At 44.8% G+C, this 21,663-nt stretch overlaps 10 protein-coding genes across 10 annotated transcripts; 6 read left to right on the forward strand and 4 right to left on the reverse strand.

The window, feature by feature from the left end:
• Nucleotides 1-589: 589 nt before the first annotated feature.
• V1513DRAFT_458331 (uncharacterized protein) lies at nucleotides 590-2,233 on the reverse strand (the record flags this gene model as incomplete). The annotated part of the gene is made up of 2 exons (XM_066899686.1): nucleotides 590-1,723; nucleotides 1,769-2,233. 2 exons carry the CDS (start codon nucleotides 2,231-2,233, stop codon nucleotides 590-592), a joined length of 1,599 nt encoding a protein of 532 aa, XP_066753926.1.
• Nucleotides 2,234-3,957: 1,724 nt separating this feature from the next.
• V1513DRAFT_414158 (uncharacterized protein) lies at nucleotides 3,958-5,520 on the forward strand. Its single transcript, XM_066895785.1, has 4 exons — nucleotides 3,958-4,243; nucleotides 4,334-4,418; nucleotides 4,472-5,147; nucleotides 5,200-5,520. Exons 1-4 carry the CDS (start codon nucleotides 4,166-4,168, stop codon nucleotides 5,225-5,227), a joined length of 867 nt encoding a protein of 288 aa, XP_066753927.1. The 5' UTR covers nucleotides 3,958-4,165; the 3' UTR covers nucleotides 5,228-5,520.
• Nucleotides 5,521-5,586: 66 nt separating this feature from the next.
• On the forward strand, nucleotides 5,587-6,742 carry V1513DRAFT_414160 (translation initiation factor 2, alpha subunit). The gene is made up of 2 exons (XM_066895786.1): nucleotides 5,587-5,754; nucleotides 5,813-6,742. Exons 1-2 carry the CDS (start codon nucleotides 5,677-5,679, stop codon nucleotides 6,662-6,664), a joined length of 930 nt encoding a protein of 309 aa, XP_066753928.1. The 5' UTR covers nucleotides 5,587-5,676; the 3' UTR covers nucleotides 6,665-6,742.
• Nucleotides 6,681-8,659, reverse strand: V1513DRAFT_443908 (PCI domain-containing protein). The gene is made up of 6 exons (XM_066897892.1): nucleotides 8,416-8,659; nucleotides 8,308-8,364; nucleotides 8,010-8,246; nucleotides 7,563-7,952; nucleotides 7,167-7,514; nucleotides 6,681-7,112 (listed from the first exon to the last, which is right to left on the reverse strand). Exons 1-6 carry the CDS (start codon nucleotides 8,497-8,499, stop codon nucleotides 6,903-6,905), a joined length of 1,326 nt encoding a protein of 441 aa, XP_066753929.1. The 5' UTR covers nucleotides 8,500-8,659; the 3' UTR covers nucleotides 6,681-6,902.
• Nucleotides 8,660-8,760: 101 nt separating this feature from the next.
• V1513DRAFT_464148 (Pre-mRNA splicing factor PRP21 like protein-domain-containing protein) lies at nucleotides 8,761-10,482 on the forward strand. Its single transcript, XM_066899991.1, has 4 exons — nucleotides 8,761-8,929; nucleotides 8,989-9,035; nucleotides 9,086-9,647; nucleotides 9,712-10,482. The coding sequence occupies exons 1-4, from the start codon at nucleotides 8,827-8,829 to the stop codon at nucleotides 10,395-10,397; spliced, it is 1,398 nt and encodes a 465-aa protein (XP_066753930.1). The 5' UTR covers nucleotides 8,761-8,826; the 3' UTR covers nucleotides 10,398-10,482.
• V1513DRAFT_443918 (survival motor neuron interacting protein 1-domain-containing protein) lies at nucleotides 10,225-11,648 on the reverse strand. Its single transcript, XM_066897893.1, has 3 exons — nucleotides 11,195-11,648; nucleotides 10,655-11,144; nucleotides 10,225-10,603 (listed from the first exon to the last, which is right to left on the reverse strand). The coding sequence occupies exons 1-3, from the start codon at nucleotides 11,542-11,544 to the stop codon at nucleotides 10,508-10,510; spliced, it is 936 nt and encodes a 311-aa protein (XP_066753931.1). The 5' UTR covers nucleotides 11,545-11,648; the 3' UTR covers nucleotides 10,225-10,507.
• A 61-nt stretch (nucleotides 11,649-11,709) lies between these two features.
• V1513DRAFT_443921 (uncharacterized protein) lies at nucleotides 11,710-13,397 on the forward strand. The gene is made up of 2 exons (XM_066897894.1): nucleotides 11,710-11,857; nucleotides 11,913-13,397. Exon 2 carries the CDS (start codon nucleotides 11,917-11,919, stop codon nucleotides 13,123-13,125), a length of 1,209 nt encoding a protein of 402 aa, XP_066753932.1. The 5' UTR covers nucleotides 11,710-11,857; nucleotides 11,913-11,916; the 3' UTR covers nucleotides 13,126-13,397.
• Nucleotides 13,398-13,546: 149 nt separating this feature from the next.
• Nucleotides 13,547-15,554, forward strand: V1513DRAFT_443928 (Misato segment II tubulin-like domain-containing protein). The gene is made up of 6 exons (XM_066897895.1): nucleotides 13,547-13,843; nucleotides 13,901-13,967; nucleotides 14,014-14,077; nucleotides 14,131-14,595; nucleotides 14,654-15,171; nucleotides 15,227-15,554. Exons 1-6 carry the CDS (start codon nucleotides 13,645-13,647, stop codon nucleotides 15,471-15,473), a joined length of 1,560 nt encoding a protein of 519 aa, XP_066753933.1. The 5' UTR covers nucleotides 13,547-13,644; the 3' UTR covers nucleotides 15,474-15,554.
• Nucleotides 15,555-15,672: 118 nt separating this feature from the next.
• Nucleotides 15,673-18,402, reverse strand: V1513DRAFT_425007 (uncharacterized protein; the record flags this gene model as incomplete). The annotated part of the gene is made up of 4 exons (XM_066896106.1): nucleotides 15,673-17,841; nucleotides 17,903-18,089; nucleotides 18,166-18,281; nucleotides 18,346-18,402. 4 exons carry the CDS (start codon nucleotides 18,400-18,402, stop codon nucleotides 15,673-15,675), a joined length of 2,529 nt encoding a protein of 842 aa, XP_066753934.1.
• Nucleotides 18,403-19,775: 1,373 nt separating this feature from the next.
• V1513DRAFT_52083 (uncharacterized protein) lies at nucleotides 19,776-20,396 on the forward strand. The gene has a single exon (XM_066900531.1). The coding sequence runs from the start codon at nucleotides 19,966-19,968 to the stop codon at nucleotides 20,341-20,343; it is 378 nt and encodes a 125-aa protein (XP_066753935.1). The 5' UTR covers nucleotides 19,776-19,965; the 3' UTR covers nucleotides 20,344-20,396.
• Nucleotides 20,397-21,663: the final 1,267 nt, after the last annotated feature.

A 21,663-nucleotide genomic window follows, 5' to 3' on the forward strand; every position in this document is an offset into this window, starting at 1 on the left:
TTTAAGGTTTAGCATTTGGATATCGCGTCGTAGCGGTTGGAATTCGCCAGCCTACCTGTAGGCATCTGTACCTCTCTATAGATACTTCATTCGTGAAGATTGCGCTACATAGCACTGACGCAAGCAGAATGCATTCGATCATTGGTTTAGTATGGCGGCAGCATAGGACAGACATACGTACTGGGTGTACCGTCAGTTCAAACTGACCCCTCGTTGGTTCTTTCTACTTTTATCTTGTTCAGCATTATCCTTTGTGTTGCAGACGTGGTGAATATGTTAGAGGGTGGAAAGTCTGCACATAGATATTACACGGCAATGTTGGCACGTACAGATCGCAGCTACAAGTTTATTGCAACAAGATCATAGTCCACTCCAGTAATAGAACTATCGCGGAGAGAACGAAATTCATCAATAGCACAACAAATCGTCATAACCGAATAGAAAACGAACGCAAATCTGGCAGAAAGCATAATAGCAATTGTCATCAAAACCCAAACATGAAACTAACGACCCAGCGCCTGTTGCAGAATCAAACGGCAAACCCACACTCCTAAGAACATTCAATTACACGCCAAGAGCGCACATCCACTCAAATATGCTTTGGTTTTCTCTTGTTCTTCACGTATTTATCAAAAATCTTTTTAGCCTTCTTGCTAGCTGCGGCTTTGTTCTTGTGATGCCTACTCCTCGCGTCCTCGTGCGCGGCATTGAAGCCTTCGACAAATTTGTTACATGCCTGGACCAGCTTTCTGTGCGCATTTCCCGCTTTTGAGACCGATGACTTGAGCCCGACAATTTTATACTGCCGATATATCTCGTACGCCTTGGAGTTTGAACGCTTCAAAAATCCGGAAACACTAGAGACTGCCGGTTCCATGGAAACTTCTGCTTCCTGCCAGGACGCGTACAAGTCAGCCCAAAGCGACGCGCCTTTTTCTCCAGAACTTCTTGCGACGCCACTCAGCCACTGGGACAATTCAACTAAGCGATCACTCGAGAACTCCTTAGCCGTGTCGTACTTCGTTTTGACAAATAATGCACCTTGATTCCCACTCCTGGTCATTAATATCAGTGACACATTGTAGCCCTTTAGAACAGCAGGCCAATCAATAATCTTAGAATACTCAGAACAATGGTCTGAAATACTTGCTCCAAGTTGCCTAAGTTGGTCTGCAGTACAGTCCGACAAACCCTTAGCAGAAGGTTTCACATAATCCGTATATAGCTTCTCAGATTTGAACCGAATATTCGCTCTGTCCGTAGTTGTCCACGCTTTGAATGACGGCAATATACTATCACGAGCATAATCATAATCGTTTATGTATTCTTGTGCACCCAGATTCACGATATACCACTTTCTAAATGTCATCGAAGAAAGGGTAATGTTTACATCACCCCAAGCATCATTTGGATCAAGGGTAATTAAAACTTCGTCTCCAAATATTTTTGATATTGCAGGGTTTAGAACGCATTCACCATATGCATGCGACACTGTATCGACATCGAAAGAAGAATTGAGATTAAGTGCAGGCGACCAGAACCAGAAGGAAGGCTGTCCTCGCATCACTGTTGGAGCCCTTATAAGGATGCTATTCTTGCTGATCATGTGGAAGCGGAAGTCTGGCTGAAGAAGTTGCGCTCCATACGGCACCGACGGACATAAGATATGTAAACAAACGGCGAGAGACGCAATAACAGCTCCAAGGACGAGCCTGTTCCAGACCTAAGTCGATTAGCATCAGCAACACGAGAGGTACGAGGTCCTTACAGTCTTCTCGTAAACGGAACCCTTGGAAAGCTTATTGGAAAGAACTGGGGTATCTCTCGCGATGCTACGAAGCGAGTCATCTCGCCAGGAAGAACGAGAAGCAGATATCAAGGCGTTATAGATGTCGTAGTCATCTATATCGATTAAATCGCTCGTCGACACTGATATAGATGAGTCGGGTGCTTGACATAACCCGCTCAAGCGACGTCCCATAGATGCTCTTTCAGCAAGGAATTCGAAGTCATTTTGCACCTGCTGCTTCGCATCTGAAAGAATAAGAATCGGCACGTGGACAACGCTGGAAACTCGCCGCAGGTTCTCCATCATACGACTTGTTATGCCATGAGGACCAGAGGGATCATACTGTACCACAATCAAGTCTGGGCAAGTCCGCCGGTTCAGTCGTAATCCGGCAAAGCAATCACCCGGGGCTGCGTACAGTCTCGAGCTCTGACCATCAGACATAGTGTCTATGGAAATAGAGCGATCGCCTTGTTCCAAGCTCGCATATTCACAGCGACTAATATTTGGCACCCAACTCAAAAGGCGCGGTAAATACCCTAAGGTTTCCAACCACGACAAAAGGAAAGATGCGAGTGGAGAGATGAGAACAGATGGCGCACATTTATATGCGTTTATCAGCTTTGGTTGGACCTTAGTCAATACATCACTGTTATCCGTGTTACTGAAGTAGATAACGTTCGGGATCCCAAAAACAAGAGTCGGCGATAATAATTTGTATCTAAACGAGATCCAGTTGAACAAATTATTGATATAGCGGATGCAATATACTATTACTGTCTGCAATTTTGGTACATCGGTATCGACAGCCAACGTAGTCTGGGGGGAAACTGTGCACAAGTTGGATTTTGCTGCATCGCTCTCGCCGAGAGCATTTGTATCGTATCGTAGACCGTTCCCACTGGCATCAGAAAGATCACTCAACCTGTCGGACCCAAATTGCCCAAAATTTTCATCTTCGTCGCGGAGAGTCTCATTTGCAATTGCCAGATGACTACCTAGTTCCTCCGGGATATGCGGTATGTCTTGATGGACTACAGATTCATGCACCTGAGGGATACTCTCATCGTGACAATACGCGGCTTCATATTCAGCTTCCGACGAAGAAGACGAAGCAGCCGATCTCACACCCGTGCTGCTGAATACGGAAATATTGTCGTTAAATTCCTCTTCATCTATATTGGAAATATTTGATATTACACTGTAGGAATCCTCATCGTCGGTACTCATTGTCTCCACGGATCTTTCGCATAGATTGGACGAGGAATGCTTGCCTAGCGAGCTACTCACTGACCCTGGTGGGCTGATGTAAGGACGCGAAGGCATTAAAAACGCATAGTCCTCCTCTTCTCCAAAATTGTCAGTCGGCATGTTTGTATTGCAGTTGGTTTATTAGAAAGAAAGCAGCTGCCGAATCCCCCTTGTCAGCAACATACGTGCATGTGACATATCTTTTGCTAAGGCATAAATACCTGATTCGCTTCAGCTCACAGCCAACTTGACTATTCTCCTTGCATCTGAACCTTGAGATCTGTTCAAGAGATAATACCGTTAGAGCTCAAAAGTTTGCTGCAAATAGGCGGGGGACTTCGACCCTGCTGATGTGTTAGTAAAGTAGAGCGCAGATCACAGAACTCCCAACACGCGTTACCACTTACACTGCCTAAAACAGTCTAGGTTTGTTTTGGGTGACTAACGTAAAAAGGAAAACTTACTGAAAGTACATTAGCTAGTAAAAACTTGTGACCAATGACAAACTAACAAGTTACTTGATAGTATTGAGAGCGCGTTCTGTGTCGTGACCAATGTTTTGCTATGGAGCAGATCTAATGTAGTGGCGTGGTAATAGCTACTCAGCACCATCGTTGATATTATTGTTAACGCACATGTATCTGAAATTCAAACTAGCACTTGAAGGTAATCGAAATGTCATATGATAAGAGAAGATTGAATTACTTTGCTTGTAATAATTCACCAGCAAAGGGCCGTCGATCTCAATTCAAACCATCAAGTTATATACTTAGGCAAATACTTCGCTTTTCTGATTTAATTTACAAAATTTACTGACAGACTCCAGTCGCAGCCTGTTGATGAGAAATTGTCCTTTTATGAGTTGTCCTATAACGATCCTCGCCCTTTCCGATAATCACTAACCCTTTCCCAAGGCGCCTGCAGCGTAAAGCCGCATGGCAGCATCCACTCTCCTTACTGCAGCATCAAAGCAAAATAATTGTATTGTAGCCCGAATATTATCTGTTTACTGGCATTTGATCATCCTCTTGTTTACACTTGGAGCGTTTGAGACTAAGATTATACTATTATTCATTGCTCTGTGGCGTGTCACTTCGTTAGAGTAATTTGCTGATTATATAGCCAATGGCCGGACCAACTGTTTCAGCCAGCTCTGCATCAAGAGGGGATTATGACACATTAATCGATGTTGATGCAGAAGGGGTAAATTCAACCTTTCGAATTGATGTAGATGAGATCGCTCAGCAAGCTATCCATGTGGGTTATGAATTCAATTACTGACTTCGTTTGCAGGTCGATCTTGGCGAAACTGACCTTGAGTTCCATGATTTCCATACTCGAGATAACGTTCAAGGGAAGATACCTGCAGGAGGACAGAGTGCGTATCGAATTAAATAATTAGAAGCTGGGATGACCCTGACATGGATTAAGATCGATTGTACGAGCCTCCATTATCTCTCGAGAACGATCCAAATCGCCCACTTTCGATATGGACAATCCACTTTTATGCACAGTATTTCAACGTTGAAACTTCAGATGTTTTGCAGCGATGTATTTATGCGCTTTATCCACGTGTCTCCTTTGTTGATACGGTTGGTGACAACCCAGACTTATATGGCCCCTTTTGGATCGCTTCTACAGTTATCTTGGTTCTGTTCTTTTCATCAACATTAGCTGGCGCCATCGCTTCACATCTTGCAGGTATACGTTACGAATACAACTTTGGACTGCTCTCAGCTGCTGCGGCGTTGATGTACGGATATACTTTCATTGTTCCAATTCTTCTATGGGGCTTTTTGAAATGGTACAGATCCGAGCATGCTCGGCTTCTGGAATGCGTCACTTTATACGGTTATGCCAACACAATCTGGGTGCCGGTGGCACTGGTATCCATTTCGCCGATTGAAATATTCAACTTCCCTACAATTTCTAATGTTGTGAGGTGGGCGTCGGCTGCGGTGGGATTTGCCATTTCGACTACATTTTTAGTACGGAATCTATACCCAGTTTTGAATAGCACGGAGGCGAAGACGTCGAGAATCTTACTTATTGTGGTGGTCCTTGGACACATGGCCCTTGCATTTGTTGTCAAGCTCGTGTTTTTCGCGTAAGTTATGTGATGAGGACTAATCGCATTCTTACGTTAACTTGGTCTACAGATACTCTATCGACGACAATTCGAACTAGATTGAAGCAGTCATCGCTGCGACAAGAAACATTAGGAGGAAAGACTGGAATTTCTGTTTGACATCACAGAAAGGACATAGTGACTGGATTCAGAGGGATATTGGATGCCTACTTATGTTATTGTTATCATCTTTAATGTTAGCATCTCAATAGATTTACTTTGTATTGGTAAATAGCAGTCATGAATGTATATGTATCTCTATGACGAATGAATTTGGAATATGTATTGCAACCGGGGAAGCCATGTAATGTGAATCTGTGAGGTAATAACGAATGGAGGATGAAAAAGCATACCCTAACCCGGACAACTCTGGCACAAAAAAATTGTCCACAGAACCTCTTCATTCCGCATTGATTCCTGATTGATCATATATACCCGACGACGTCTCTACAATAGCTGAACAAATTTTATAGATAGATTCGAATCTGGATAATTGTTGGACATCAAAATGAGTCTTTCCAACTGCCGCTATTATGAGAACAAGTACCCCGAGGTCGATGACCTTGTGGTTGTCAATGTTCGGCAGGTAAGATATCCACAAGGTGAGAATCTTGGAGATAGATTCCAACTGACTTTCGTGATAGATTGCGGAAATGGGTGCTTATGTAAAGCTGCTTGAGTACGATAACATCGAGGGCATGATCTTGCTGTCTGAACTCTCCCGCCGTCGTATTCGATCAATCCAAAAGCTCATTCGAGTTGGCCGCAACGAAGTTGTAGTTGTTCTTCGGGTCGATAAAGAGAAGGGTTATATCGATCTTTCAAAGCGTCGTGTTTCTGCGGAAGATGTGATCAAGTGTGACGAAAAATTCAATAAATCAAAGGCGGTCCATTCGATCTTAAGGCATGTTGCGGAAAAGAATAATATTGCTTTGGAGACGCTCTACACTACAATCGGTTGGCCGTTGTACAAGAAATATGGGCATGCTTATGACGCATTCAAAATTGCTATTACGAATCCTGATACAGTGTTTGAGGGCATTGAGGCGCCTTCCAACGCTGTCTTGGACGACTTACTACAGCATATATCTCGCAGACTGACGCCACAGCCCACCAAAGTTCGTGCTGACGTCGATGTTACATGCTTCGGATATGAAGGCATTGACGCGGTTAAGGTTGCATTAAAGAAAGCCGAAGCGCTTCATACTGATGCTGTCCCAGTTAAAGTCAGACTAGTTTCACCTCCTTTATATGTCTTGACATCCCATTGTCTGGATAAGCAACTTGGTATCGAGATACTAGAGAAGGCTATTACTGAGATCGAGAAGAGCATAAAGGAAGCTGGCGGTGAATTCGCAGTTAAGATGCAGCCGAAAGCAGTTACAGAAAGCGATGATGCCGAACTTCAAGCTCTTATGGAGAGAAAGGAATTGGAGAATAAGGAAGTGTCCGGTGATGATGATGACTCCGAGAGCGAAGCAGGTGACATCGAATAATGTATAAGCAGTGTTAATCCAGAATTGTTTTGTTCTCAATTTATTTGTTTTGCTAACTTTTGTAATATAAACGCATATTTTACCTCTAAATCTTTCGCTAAGTTTGCATTGATGCCTTTGCACTGGCAAGTTCGGATCACATACTTTCAATAACTGAATATACCGTGACCATAATGCATGCGGCCAACATACAAAGAAAACCAGTAAGTTCACCGACAAATGGCTAAATACATGAAATTTATGCCTTCACGCTGATCATCTCTTCTTTGGAGATAAGATGGCTCAAAGTCTCCACCAATCCAAGAAGGCTGGAGATGTTACTGCTCCATTCATTCAAAACATCGTTAGCATCTTTTGGTTTGTCGAAAGTAACGATCCTTTCTGGACGGTTTATACGCGCATAAATTGTTCCTTGAGTTACCAGGTCCGATAGATAGGTCTCAGTCTCCTGCTGACGTGATTAATTCCAAGGGGTCCAAATGATACATCAGTGTCAACTTACCTGATCAGAGAGATCTAACAGGGTCTTCAGTCGAGAAGTTCGAATTCTAGTGTAATACTTCGCAACAACGCGAATATTATGCTCAATGACTCTCTTTCGGAGATCGGCCCAACGTTTCTCGCCATTAGGACTTGAGACGTCGAAAACTGCTACCTTTCTGAGTTGTACACCATATATCTCATCAATTCTTGGCCACCGCATCAACTCATCAATAGTAAAGCACTTAATCAATTCAGATTCCATTGGTAATAGTTGAAGCCGAGTATCTGACTCAATCCTGTGGATTAGATCAGACTGCTCGTTGTCGAACGGAGCAAGAATGATGAAGTAAACAATGCTACGCAAAACCTTTATTCACATTAGCAAATACTAGGCAAGCCATTAATGCCAACTTACATCTTTCCACTTAAATTCATCATCCTTGACACTTGGTGTATCATACACGGCACGATAGTGCTTACAGACATCCAAGTATTTATCGTCATGTAGCGATATCTGAATCATCAATTCGTAGAAACGCAATCGCAAGTCCTGAACTTCAGGATTATCGAAGTACTTCGTGGATATTTTGCGGCTCAGCACCGTGGCCTGTGAGAAATCGCCTCGAGCCACGCAAAGCTGAACCTGTTCCAAAATGAACTCCGTTTTCTCCCGATTATCCATAGATCCATATGTTTCTACTTGTAAATCGCACATCAGATCAGCAGCTGTGTCAATATCGCCCCGATCTTCCTTGATCTTCGCCAGCGTACGAGTGACTCGAGCTCGCTCAACCTCTACAAAGATCTAATCTCTTTTCAGCATCTGACCAGCAAGACCACATATAATATCATAACGACCAACCTTTCCCTCGGTGACGGTTCGTATATTCTCAATGGTTTCCACCTTCGTTTCCATATCTGGTGCTTCGTCTAAGAATGTGATCACTTCCTGGACCATCCTTGTGATTGCTTGTTTCAATTGACCATGCTTCTTGGACAGCAGTTGGACTTGCTCGTTCATCTGCTTCCAATCGCCTATGCCCTTGTAGATGGTAATAATTTTGACAAGAAGTTTTTCCGTAGAAGCAAGGTCAGACGACTTAAAAAAGAGTCAACATTGTTCCCCATACTCCAATCCACACATGAACAATGCCAAATACCTGTCGAGTCTGCTTCTCTAGAGCGAGCAGACGTTCAACGGCTCCCTGAATGTCCGTCTAAAACCTATCAGCCGAGAAATCTCACAGTTTAGGTAGAGATGGACATACCGTCAAAAGCTCATCGATCTTAGGCATCTCGACCTCTAGGACATCACTGTAGTCCTTTTCAGGCTTCAAGATTCCATCTGACATTTTGAAGGATATTTATTGGGACTATTCCAGAAGGTAAATCACCACTTAGGACATAAAAATCTCCGTTAATGAAGGTATTTCCTTGGATCGTTTCATATCAGAATAACCTTGCTTACAGCGCGTCGCCGCGTTTGGAACTTAAAACGATAATAAACTGAACTAGATTTCTACCATTAATCCCATTACGCTTACCCATTTACGTACCCTAACCTAAATCATGCTTTTTGCCCACACAGGATGATCTCTGTATCCGTTATTTCCATTGTCAATTAACGAGATTTGATCCGGACGTTTTTGTGATCGACTAAACTTACTTGGCATCTAGTTATGACGGATTCCAATGCTCAGCGAATTAGTACTGCACCGCAACTTTCTCATGGTCAGATATCTGCTCCAGTAGGAATCATCATTCCCCCCCCAGATATTAGAGGTTGGCATTTTCTTTGCAGACTTTTGTGACTGCGAATCTACTAACACAAGGTTATTTAGAAATCATCGAGAAAACTGCCGGATATGTTCACAGGAATGGCCCAGCGGTACGTGTTTTACTCTCTCGAATTCTTGTCACTAATCTCATGGCAAATAGTTTGAAGCACGTATTAGGGATAGCGAAAAGAATAATACGCGGTTTACCTTTCTGAACCCAGCCGATCCATACTATCCATTCTATGAGTGGCGACTAGACGAACATAGGGAGAACAGAGCCGGATATGGCAATGGACAAACCAATGAAAAGGGTCTGGAAGTGCAGAGAGTTGAAACGCCTCACAAACTTGTCCAATTGCCAGCGTTTGAATTCGCAGTCCCTATCCCGCCAATTTCTGCACAAGACTTGGATATACTACGATTAACCGCATTATTTGCTGCCAAGAATGGAAAATCGTTCTCAAATATGCTGTCCCAAAGAGAAGAACGAAATTATCAGTTTGATTTTTTGCGGCCCAATCACTCGTTTTACCCATATTTCACAAAGCTAGTCGAGCAGTATAGGAAGGTGTTGAATCCCACGAGCAGCCTAAGTGATATATGGATACAAAATCTTAAGAATAAATTTCACGTGTTAGAGAAAGCCCGCCAAAGGGCGGATTGGCAGAAGCATCAGGAGGTCGAGACACAAAAGGCTGCGGAAGAAGCTGAGGCCGAGCGAAGTGAGTTTTAATCTTCTTATCACTGCGATCTGCGGAGATTCAACTAACACTGGCTTTTTTTTAGTTGCTTACGCCCAGATTGACTGGCATGATTTCGTCGTTGTAGAAACTATTGAATTTACGTCGGCTGATGATGAAGTTGAACTACCGCCTCCCATGTCTTTGTCAGAGCTCGAACATACTTCGTTAGAGCAGAAACAAATCATGTCGTTATTTAATGACGCCTCTCGCATAGATACTGAGACAGCACCTCCAACAGAAGAGATTTTGGATATACCTGCGCCGCCGGAGCCTGCGCCATCAGCACCGCCCTCAGCGGCTACCCTAGTTCCGGAAGAGTCAGAGGAGGAGCAACGAATTAGAGAACGACAAGAAGGACTAAGAAGGCAACGGCAAGCAGAAGCCGCTGCACTGAATCCGGGGTTACAAAATATCAAAGTTTTACCGCATGGTAGTACCCGACGAAGCAACCAAAAGGCGAGCAAAATCATCATGCAGGAATGTCCACTTTGCCACCAACAGATTCCATCATCTGAGTTCCAGGAGCACATGCGGATTGAGCAATTGCACCCACGATGGAAAGAAGAAAAGGCGAAAATCGACGCCCGCAATGCCATTTCGAATCTTGCCTTCAGTGATGTTACGACGAACATTAAGAGGCTAGCAAGTGCTCGCAGTGACCTTTTTGATGCTGATGGAAAGGCATTGACGTCGGAAGAAGCACAACGGCAAAAGAGGCAACAAAAGTAATTATATGTAATGGATATACTGTACACTATTGGCATTTCACATGTAATTGTAATTTCCAAAATTTTAATATATGTTTATCTACGTACACGAATGCTATCCCGAGGCAAGCCCTAGAATAAATAGGTTGCCAGATCCCTTTGAGAAAAAAAGTCTGCAACGATGGACACGACCATGTCGATAGTAGCATGAGATATGTTTGTTAACTCCTATGACACAATTAGACAAAACTTGAGCATTAAGGATTCGACATAAATTACCTTTGACTCCTTCTTCACTTCCAGACACCTTTGACTTAGTTGCCGAAGTATAGATATTTCATTGCCTGGTATAATATCTGCTGTACGAACCAACAACGCAAATAGCCAACGAGACATCGCCAATGACATGCTAGGTGTTATCCATCGTTGAAAATATTTAAAGAGTCTGAAAACATCATCTTGCTCTAAAACAGATAGTAGCTGCATTGTCGGAGGATGATCTGCTGATTGGATAAATTGTCTCCAAGCGGCTAGACTATCCGGAAGTTCAGAACGATTTATCGTAACCGGGATGGCTTCATACGAAGCTTCCAATAACAAACGTGAGAATTTATATTGGCTCATAATATAGCGGTGCCACTCCTTGGTGATAGGATGTTCAGACACCGGCTGAGGGCTTTGCGAATTTTGGAAATCCGTAGTGGCCAATACTAGATTTGACTTATTATCTCTGGATGACACAAAACTCGGTCTGGAGTCTGCTTCTTTTCTAATGGCAAGTTAGGGCAAAAGAAACAGCAATGCAATTAACAAACCAACCTGACAAATCTTAAATATGACATGCCGTCTTCAGGGACTGAGCTTTCGTCATCGTAATTCAACATTATCGAGCCGCTGTCATTGAAAACAGGAAGCGCTCCTCTCTGCCCAGTCACCGGATCCAACGGTCCTGCAGTATAGCTTCCTAACCGAATAGTTTTACTTTTAGGCTTGTATCGATGCTCTTCATCCTCATCGTCCAATAGTCCTACCTCATCTGTCTCGCCCTCATTATAGGTCATATCCCCTTCATCGTCGTCAAAATGATCATCCATGTATTCCGTCGCATTGTCGTTCCTATCCGATCCAGCAACGGGTGATGAAGATGGCTTTCTCTTTCTTGATGGCATATTTCATAGTGCAAAGAGATAAATTTTACCTCGGAAAAGAAGGGACATGTCGAGTGAGTTCGACTATCGCGTTGCGAACCACATAGACAGTTGGCGTGTGAACAACACAGCTTATAAAGTGAATAACTTAGACTCCCCTGAATATTTAATATTTGTTAGGGTAGCGGATCATTGTGGTCACGTGGGGTCCGTTACACATTCGAACGAAAGTCAAAAACAGAACGCCATCATTTTTGGCATGCGACCTTTCGGAATCCCAGTCCGGAGGTGCCAATCCACATTCTCCGCTGTGGGTTCCGCGAGCAAGTTCCTTGTCAGTACGCTGCATTGTTACTTGGTTACTCTTTTCTAATATATATGGTTGTAAGGTACATGGATATGTCGAATTCGGCGCCTCTTCTTCCATACTCCTATAATCAGTCGCGTCCTCTCGATGAGATCGCGCTCCCGACGATCAACCGCAAACGCGACTATCCAACGTCCGACTCATATATAGAGCCAGCTAGTACAGATGTAGATGATAGTGACTTTGGAAGTGACTCTCAGACTCACCACAGGATCAATGGTTACAAGCGTATGCAACTCACGTCTGACCTTGGGAACGATGATGAATGGATGGCGCTTCCGTCTTCTCCTCCGAAGGACGAAATAAACCGGTCTTTTATTTCCACTGCGGCTACGCGAACTTTCAACGGGTTTTTAGAGCCACAGTGTCGTATTAGTGTGAGCAGGACCACATCCGCTCTATCGGGACGGAGCTCTTCCTTTGTGGTGGTCGACCGACCCTCTGATTGCGCATCGGACCGCATTCGCCTAGCACTAGAGGATGGAATGAGGAAAATAGACCTAGATAGCTTGAATTTGGATGCTATCCCAGACGAGATAGGAGATCTGAGGAATCTCGTGGCGCTGGAGTCCGGCTTCACAGGCCATCAAGATACTGGACCTCTTAGACAGGATGTTGAGATTTACCTATCCAACAACAATATTTCCGAAATTCTCCCACGTTTATTTAGCGTTGAGAACATTACTGTCCTTTCGCTAAGGAACAATCGGCTTTCTGCGATTCCAAATGCAATATACCTATTACGAAATCTCCAAAATTTGTCATTGGGCGGTAACGAATTACAGTACTTACCTGCACAGATTTTGCAGCTAAAGCAGCTGCATGTGCTTACCGTACACCCAAACCCTCTTCGCTTACTACCAGCTAACGGTTCACTACGTGAGGCGACTCCTGATGCCGCGACGTATCTGGCCTTTGCATCAATCCCAGAAATCGAATTCAATTCAGCTACGGCGAGGCTGTCGGAGTTCTGTTTGCGCATTTTGTCGCGATACAGAGCAACAGAAAAAGAGATCAGCAAATGGAATTTACCGAACAACATTTTGGAGTTAGTTAATCTTGCTACTAAAATGAACTCATATAAAAATACATGCGGACAATGTGGAACGTTTATGGTTAAAGAATTGGCATTCGCATATGAATGGTGGAATGGCGTTGTTGGAATTGACAATTTTGTAATTCGCCGTGACTTTTGTAGCGGTAACTGCATTGAGAAGTGGAATCAGGGTTTATGAGTTGAATTATTTGAACGAACCCCATTTGTATATTACTTTTATATCGCTCGATTCTGCTAATCAAAATTTTGGCGTCGTCGCGTGTGGAAGGTGACTGCGCACTTCCCTCGGTCATGTTTATTACGACTACTACTATTTGATGTTTCTGTGATATTTCACTGCCATGAATTGGTTCGACAATTAGTCGGTTAACAATGTAAAATTTTGTCAGATGACGATGAAGCAAGCCTCCTTCTTTATTAGCAGGTGCAAGATACATGACGTCAAAACATGCTCGGTATCGGCTGCATTGATTCTATTCTGAGGTACGCCCATAGGGTTAGGGAGTTGGTTACCCGAATTAGTAAAGTAAAAGTCCGTTACCCGGACTAAAGATGTTAGGGTGGGGTGCTCCAGTAAAATTGTACTACCTTATTCGGCAAAGAATAGTTAGACTATCAATGAAGAAGGTGCAGTTATACTAGTGGATTAGCAATTCTTGTGTATGTGCCGACTGGCGTATTGGTGGTTTAGCCCAAAATGAGGGAAATTCTTCACCTTTCATTTTCAACAGCAGCAAATCATCTCTCTACTCATTTTTTCAATGCCCAAGAAAGCTATTTCACATACGATGAGGAGATAAGTCTAGTTGACCATAATATAACGTTTAGAAGTGGCCTTGCGACCGATGGAAGCACGGAAACCTTTACTCCTCGGTGCTTGCTCTGGGATTTGAAAGGTATCAACACACCTTAAATTGTTTATGGTAGATCAGATCTGATGCCCCTACTTCCAGGCGGATATGGATCGTTGATGAAATACAACTCGCTATACGAAAACGAGGAGGGCAGTTTAACACCTGCGTATGCGTCTAAAACTATTTGTGTCATTGTACCCTAACGATGGTAGGAATCTTGTTCGAATAGAGGAACCGCGAGTACCAAAAAGTGCCTACATCGAGTCGTTGGATGAGGTAACCGATCTCGACGCAGTTTCAGAAGAGGTGTTCTAATCCGTACTATATAGAATGCAGAACAAGTTGCGAAACTAAATCCTTCAAATGCATTGTATTGGTCAGACTACTGCAATGTCTTTCACCACCCACGATCCCTCTTACAGCTTTCCAGTTGGGAATACCATCCTGTAGATGCACCAAGAGGGCGTGCAAGGGGCAGTGGCGGTTCAGGTCCATCAGCTGCGGTACACTATGGATCAGCAGGCAAGGTGAGAGAATTCAAAGGCTACGATGTCGGGGCGAGTGAATTCCATGACCTCAGTCACGCGGACAGTGCTGGCGAACTTGCTCTGGAGACACATTTTAGAGCACTTCTCGAAGAGTGCGATTTACTAGCGGGTATAAACATCATTACAGATGTTGATTCCGCTTGGGGTGGCTTTACAGCTGAAGCATTGAGCGAATTGCGTGACGAATATATTCCCAAAAGCACTGTGCTGCTATGGGGTCTAGAAGACAATGCTACTTTGGACCGGGTATATTTTGCTAGGTTTCGCTGAACGGTAGTGTAATGGTGTCTAACGATAATACTAGATAAATCAATACTCCAGGATACAAACTTTAGCTGCTCTAACTCCACTGTCGACAGCTTACATCCCTCTATGTCTCAAGCCAGATACTTCTTCACTATTTAACTTTTTCTCTGCAGACGTTGGGTTTGATGCAAGCAGTCTATGGCACACTACTGGCTTGCTAAATGCGGTTTTTGAATCCATAACCTTGCCGACGCGGCTACAGGAGTCCGACTCGAGAGTCTCAATGGATACATTAGCATCTGAGATCACGTCTCTCGGATCACGTAAAATTATCAGTGGCACAGAGCTCGCAGTAGGTCACGCGATTCTGCAACTGGGAGGAACAAATAGTGTAAACAACGGGCACCAAGATAGGCTCTCACAGTTAAAGGCTGCAAAGTCCCGACTAAGTCATACTTTTTCCAAGTTCGGCGTCGTCCGAGGCTTTCGAGGCAGCAGTATTGGGAGCATGGAACAGATTTGGGAAGAGTATGCCAAACCTACGGATGTGAAAGAAGAAGGTGGATTTGTAGACCGGTATGACTTACTCTCCATGATCGTTCACCAAATACTGACTGGTAATAATTTTTAGGCGACTAATTTCACTCTGCTATCCTACACCAGCCTCGTATCCACCGTACTTACCTGAGGCAGGACATTTGTATTCATCGTTGTACAGCACCTCGCTTACAAGTTATCAGCTGGCTGATATGAAAGACTTCGTTTCTCGGTATGTGCGCGGCGACGATCGAGAAGAACTGAAAGATGAATTGGATACTCTGAGCGGTGAATTCATATTTGGCTGGTCAGGCGGCAGCTCTGGAGATGAGGACGAATGAGTAAAGCAGCATAGGAACCAGGCAAGCGTACTGTAGGATAATATGTTGACAATCAAAAATAGACTTTTTTAATTTCTTAAACGCCTAAAATATACACAGCCTAATAACAAAACAGTAAAAGTACAAATATCCATTTACACATTTGAATAAATAATCTACAAGGAATAAAAGTCTATGCAAAACTATCCACCATCTTGATTTACCGACGTCTTAACCTCCCTCTCATAGGTGCCAGCTTTCTACCAGGTGGAGGAGTGCCTGATGGAGCAGGCGAAGCAAACATATTTGGCGTGGACGAAGTCATACCATTCGCAGCCACAGGTGCAGGCGAAGACTCGGTAGAAGTATTAAACCCAAATACAGCGGCTGGATTCGCTGTACTGGATGCAAAGTTGAACAAAGATGTCGAAGACTGAGTTGGAGCAGTGCGAGCTGTAGTGGATCCGAATGTAGGAGCGGCTGCTGAGGCGCCACTGGACCCCAAATTTGCTGCTGGGTTTGCAGTGTTAGTCGATCCAGCAGTAAACGTAAAGGATGGTGCACTATTTAGTGTAGTCGTCGGCGCTGATATGCCAGGTATCAAGCTGGCAGAAGATGAGGTTGCGAGAAAGCCACCAAATGGCATTGCAGCAGAAGATGTCGTGGATGAGCCAAACGAAAATGATGGAGCTCCCGTCGCTTGGGTTGTACTTGCCGACGACACTGACTGACTGAAAGCAGGCGCGGGAGTGGATGTGGCAGCCACATTGCTGCCTATAGCAAACGCAGGAAGAGACGGCCCAGAAGACGCAGAAGATGTCGTCGACGCACTTGAAGGAGTACTCGTTTTGCCAAAGGAGAATGTCAACGCAGGGGTACTTCCAGTTCCAGATGCCGATGTCGAGGCTACTTCCGTTGATCCAGAAAGTTTGGACGACGACGAAAACGTAGTTGCGACAGATGGCGCAGATGTGAGACCGACTGCAAAAGCTGTTGACGGAGCAGATGATGCTGCCTGTGAGCTGACAGCAATAGATGGTACCGACGTTGAAGAGGATGTAAACGCGGGAGCTGACGATCCAGATGCAAATGGTAACCCTGATGCAGAAGTAAATGGCAAAGTGCTTATATCCGCTGATGATTTCACACCAAACTGGAATCGAGAAGACGTAGTTGACGTTGAAATGCCCAGATCAGGCTTAGAGCCACCGATGGTCGTTGTAGCGGTTGCTGCTGCTGAGTCTGTTCCTGAACCAGACGAGACAGAAAACCTATAGGGAGCGACTGAAGCTGTCTTGTCATTAGGAGTCGACGTCGATAAACCAAAAGCGAAGGACGGTGTTCCCAAGTTAATTGCATCGGCAGATGGTTGTAAACGACTAGGTTGTGCTGGAACACTTGAAGCACCAAGAGTGAAGTCTGCTTTAGCTCCATTGTCGCCAGCAGGCGCCAATGCAGAAACATGCGCGGACGACTTAGCTAACTGCTGCTCCTTTTTCAAAAGCTCGGCCTTCAATTGTCTTTCTTTCTCCTCCAACTCTTTCTGCTTTAGCTCCTGCCGCTTCCGTTCTTCCTCTAGTTCTTTGCGTTGTCGTTCTAACTCAGCCTCTTTCTCTTGTCGTTCTCGTTTGAGACGCTCTTCTCTCTCTTCTTGTTCTTGCTCTCGCTCTTCTCGCTCCAGCTCTAACCGCCGCCTTGCGATATCCGATTCACCTCCGCTGGACTTCCTAGGTGACATATGTAGGTCAGGTCCATCAAGTACCAACCTAGTCCTATAAAACGCGGGATTGCTCGCTAGTGTAACGCCATCATGCACAAACAGTCGTCGTTTCTTAAGGAGTGGCTCTTCAACTTCAATCTCCTTAAGCTCTTCATCGCTGTCTTCGAATACCGCCGAAAAGAAGCCAGGTCTCTTTTTGCGCTCCGGCGTGATATCCGACACATCCAAACGCCTCTTTCTGTCGTTAACAGAATCGTGTAGAGCAGTATCCGTCTGCGTAATGCTATCCACGTATAGAGGTTTGGAGTTTGAGGTGGGAACCTCTGAGAAGCCGGCCGTGGAATTAGAAAACAATGAACTGCAGTCGGACGTTGCCTGCGCAGGCACTTTCGAAGGAAGGGTCACCGAAGCTGTTGACGACTCAGTTGACTTATTCTGGTCGTTATCGCCAGCATATGCGGCAGCAGCGATAGCCGCAATTTTGTCACCAGGACGACGTAATTGAGCGAAATAGGAAGGCGGAGCGTACTTGCGAATGTTCCGTCGACCGGTCCGTAATCTAGAGAGCCCGGATACAACGCTTCGTGAATTCCAGAGTGCGTCGAGCGAAGATTTGATACCTCCACGTTGTTCTTCTGGCGATTCTGTGGCCGGCCGTTTTCGGGGTTTCTGTACTCATTAGATCCTTCGTTTGGGATGACATACTAGCCCGAACAGTTTTTTAACATACCTCTGATACTTGCGAGTCAGTATTACTTGGCGGCCTAGACTGTGCGATTTCGTGGCTGCTGTTGTTGACAATATAGTTCTTCGTATGGTTGCCGCCGTTCGAAATATTGTCGTGAACTCCGTTGCTTCCGCTCGCACTCGGGATAGTCGGCGAGATCGTAGCTGATGATCCAACAGAACCTAATTCCCTAGAATATGACACGTTATATATTGGTTTCTATATATGCTTTTTTTAGGGCTCAGGGACTGGATGGGATTTAGTACCTCTTGCCATTCGTAACAATTTGACTCTCTAGTAGTCTCCGTTTCTTCTGTTGCTCTTGTCTCTTCAGAGCCTCTCGATACGCGTTAACTATTGATACCGGATCATCTTTGGACCACTATAATGCTCTTAGATTAGCGGTTTACATCGATTTGGCTTGCCCACATTTGTAGGAAACTCACATTGATCCCAGAGAAGTCGAACTTGAAAGTCGACGAATCCGACTGGCCCACTACCATCTGACGAAGATCTTTACCTAGCTTCAAAGATCAAAGAGAGACTGTTGGCTGCAATACGGAAAATATGATCGATCGCCGATATATTAGGCGGCATCACACGCTGAATCTCAATTTTTTTCAAGCTGTGTTGTAACAGTGCACGTTTGCGGATCATCTTAAGCTTCATATGCTTAGTTAATGCGCAAACGTATTAGTAAACCTCTGCATAAGGTAAGGGTTTATGTGGTTTGTTTACTACCACAACTACTAGCGTATCTGAAATCTGGCAGTCGACAGTTCATTCTGCAGTCTGTCGCTGACATTTCATTTAGTCTGTCGCGAGCACATTGGTATTACCCACTTGTCAGTCTCGGCTACTTATTCGTCTGGTATTTCTATGGACTTTACCAATCAGTGACAACGCGCTACGTGATTGCTTGACTAGAGATCTGACCGATCGCAGCAACAAACCTAGTTACACCTTCCAGTCAAGTATAGACTCGTCGATGTTAATGATAAGGAGCACAAGCACTGCGTCGTAATGGTCTGGCAAGCTAGTGATACACAACAATAAAAAGGGGATAACCGTCTTAATAGCATCATCAATCAAGTCAGTGAGGTGGTAAATCCAGAAAGTACGTAGAAAATTACGATCACGAGTAACGTATTGATGAGGCGAGCAATTGATATGAATTCACAAGGCAAAGATTACCAATAATGTTCTTACACGTCAATCCACGTGACCGGAAGGGTTATAGCACTTAGAAAGAATTTTAACAGAGAGGGGTGATAACTGATAACCATGCTTGGAGCAGACATGCGAGCGAGCCGCGCACTCTTCTACTCAGCGAATGTTCGATCACCTTTGGCACGATATTTTTCCACAAGAACAAAATGGACACCGCTTCTAAAAAACGTAGACTTTATTAGCCCTCGAAGCTATCCAAAAACGCGCTCAGCTAAGCATCGGACGGGATGCAAAGATCTACAATATACCCGAATCCACCTTACGCGATCGTATGGACGAGCGACGGTCACGGCGCGAGGTTATTCTCAATTCTCGAAAAGTTACGGACCTGAAAGAACAGGCTATTCTGGAGCACGTCTTGGACTTAATTCGTGCGGGTTTAGCGCTAAAGTGGAAAATATGGCTAATCTGCTGTTCGCGGTGCGCGCGCATCCGCGGGCAATAGTTGGGCAATGAACTTCGTCAATCGGTACCAATGCTTAAGACACATCTTTAATTGCGCATACGACTGCCAGAGAGCGCTCTGCGAAGATCCTAAGAAGATCGAGGAGTGGTTGATCGCGTTAGGGATGCGAGAACCAAATACGGGATCGTTGACGCAGATATATATAGCTTCGATGAGACCGGGTTTATGATTGGCGTTATCTCGTCGGCCATGATAGTTACACGCACAGAATGAGTTGGGCGAGCGAGGATGGTCCAACCAGGTAATCGCGAATGGGTCACGGTGATCCGGGGAGTTAATGCGAAATGGTGGTCTATCCCGCCGTTCATCTTAGTTCAAGGGGTTAACCGCCAGATTTTGTCATCAAACCTACCGATAATAACTGGCAGGGATGGGAAGTGGGTTGTTGGCGATGGAATCGGTGAGGCTACTGCGGTCACGATTGAGCGAGAGACCGGGCAGATCGATCGTGATATACTGCTTCAATTGCTCTGTACTCAGCGTCGTCATTCAGTGCGGCGACCAGTATGGGTTCGTGGCCGAAGGAGATGAGGTCGTCCAGCTGGGTGAATCGAGGAAGATCAACTGGCATGGAAGACAAGACATCTCCTTCGATGTCGACTACCGTCTGTTCTTGTTGGACGCGCCAATGGGGACCGGGAAAACCAACGCGGTGCGGGAGTATCTCCGGACCAACCCCACGCTCAAAGTCATATCGATCACGTTCCGTCAATATCTGGCGAGGGACGCGCTTGGTCTCGCATGCTAACTAGACAAGGACTTCTGGATCCCTACGACGGATCGGAGTAGGTGTGTGATCTGCCTGGACAGTATAGCCAAGCTGGAGGTCGGTGCCGAGAAATACCACCTCTTCGTCATTGACGTTTTGGACCGTAATTGGGATATCTTTGATACACATGCATATGAGTTCGATCTTGTAGTGAATGATGGCCTATAAATCTCCACACAGTCTTGATAAAAGTTATGTGCCAGTGCTTGTTTTTAGTTACATCTGGAACTGTTATAGTGCACATTATTTCTGGATATCATATTTGTGTCTCAACGTGAAGTAAAGTATTTCAAGATGACGACCTCACACCATTCAAGAAAGATGGGTAAATGACGTACTCAGTTTCGCGGGTGAACTGGATGCATCAGAATTATAAAGTCAGAGTTTGCCCTACTTGGATGTACTGACCGCTGGTCCAAATTCTTAGTTCGTTGAAATGACATAAGTACAAAATTGGCTGGGTACATCAATCTAAATACGGTGTGCTAGATTCATTTCTACGGGATCAAGTGTCACGTTAACCACGTGTCAAATGTCGAATTTCTCGTCGCATCGTTTTTTTGAGTGTATGAACGAAAAGAATACCAAGGCGGGATTCAGTGGGTCGGGTTTAGTACCTGGACCCTGAAGTTGTCCTATCCAAATTGGATGTCAGGATACGGACTCCAACACCTTCGGTGTCTTCCTTGCCCAACCGCCGCCCATTGGATCTCTCAGACGCCGCACAACCCAATAGAGGCCCTCTCAAAATTCATCAAATAGCTCACCGACACCGATTTATAATGCTGTCGATCGGCTTGCAAAAAAGGCACACAAGCATTAGCTCAAACGGTCACGCTCCTCAGCAAACAGTCCGTACACTTCAAAAGGCAAAAGAAACATTATGCGCCTGCGTGCAAAAAGGACAGGCTAAAAGCATCAGTCTTAGAGCCCTTTCTGTACAAGATGGGCAAGACATGATCGCACAAAATGAGATTGTTGAGCAGCTGGTGCGGGAACGCGTGAGAGCGGTGGTCGGAAGAAGAGGACAGAGCCAGGTCAACGGTGCTGTGGTAAGTGCGGTAAGTAATGCCCAGACTTGTGAAGGGGGGGTAAAGAAATGGCTAATATACATAGTTCGGATTAGTTTTAATTGATTGACTTTGCTATTGTGTGGTAATTGGGCTTAAATATCGGTAAGTGCGGTAAAGAACGTGCGCGGCTCGCATGTCTGCGGGGCACGCTTACCCACGTTAGGTGTAACATAACGATATTCTTTAGTTGGTAGCCACGAACTTTGACCACTTACTATTTTAATAG

The sequence above is a fragment of the Lipomyces chichibuensis genome (assembly GCF_038497645.1).
Source record: "Lipomyces chichibuensis strain CBS 12929 unplaced genomic scaffold V1513scaffold_13, whole genome shotgun sequence".
Lineage (NCBI taxonomy): Eukaryota > Fungi > Ascomycota > Lipomycetes > Lipomycetales > Lipomycetaceae > Lipomyces > Lipomyces chichibuensis.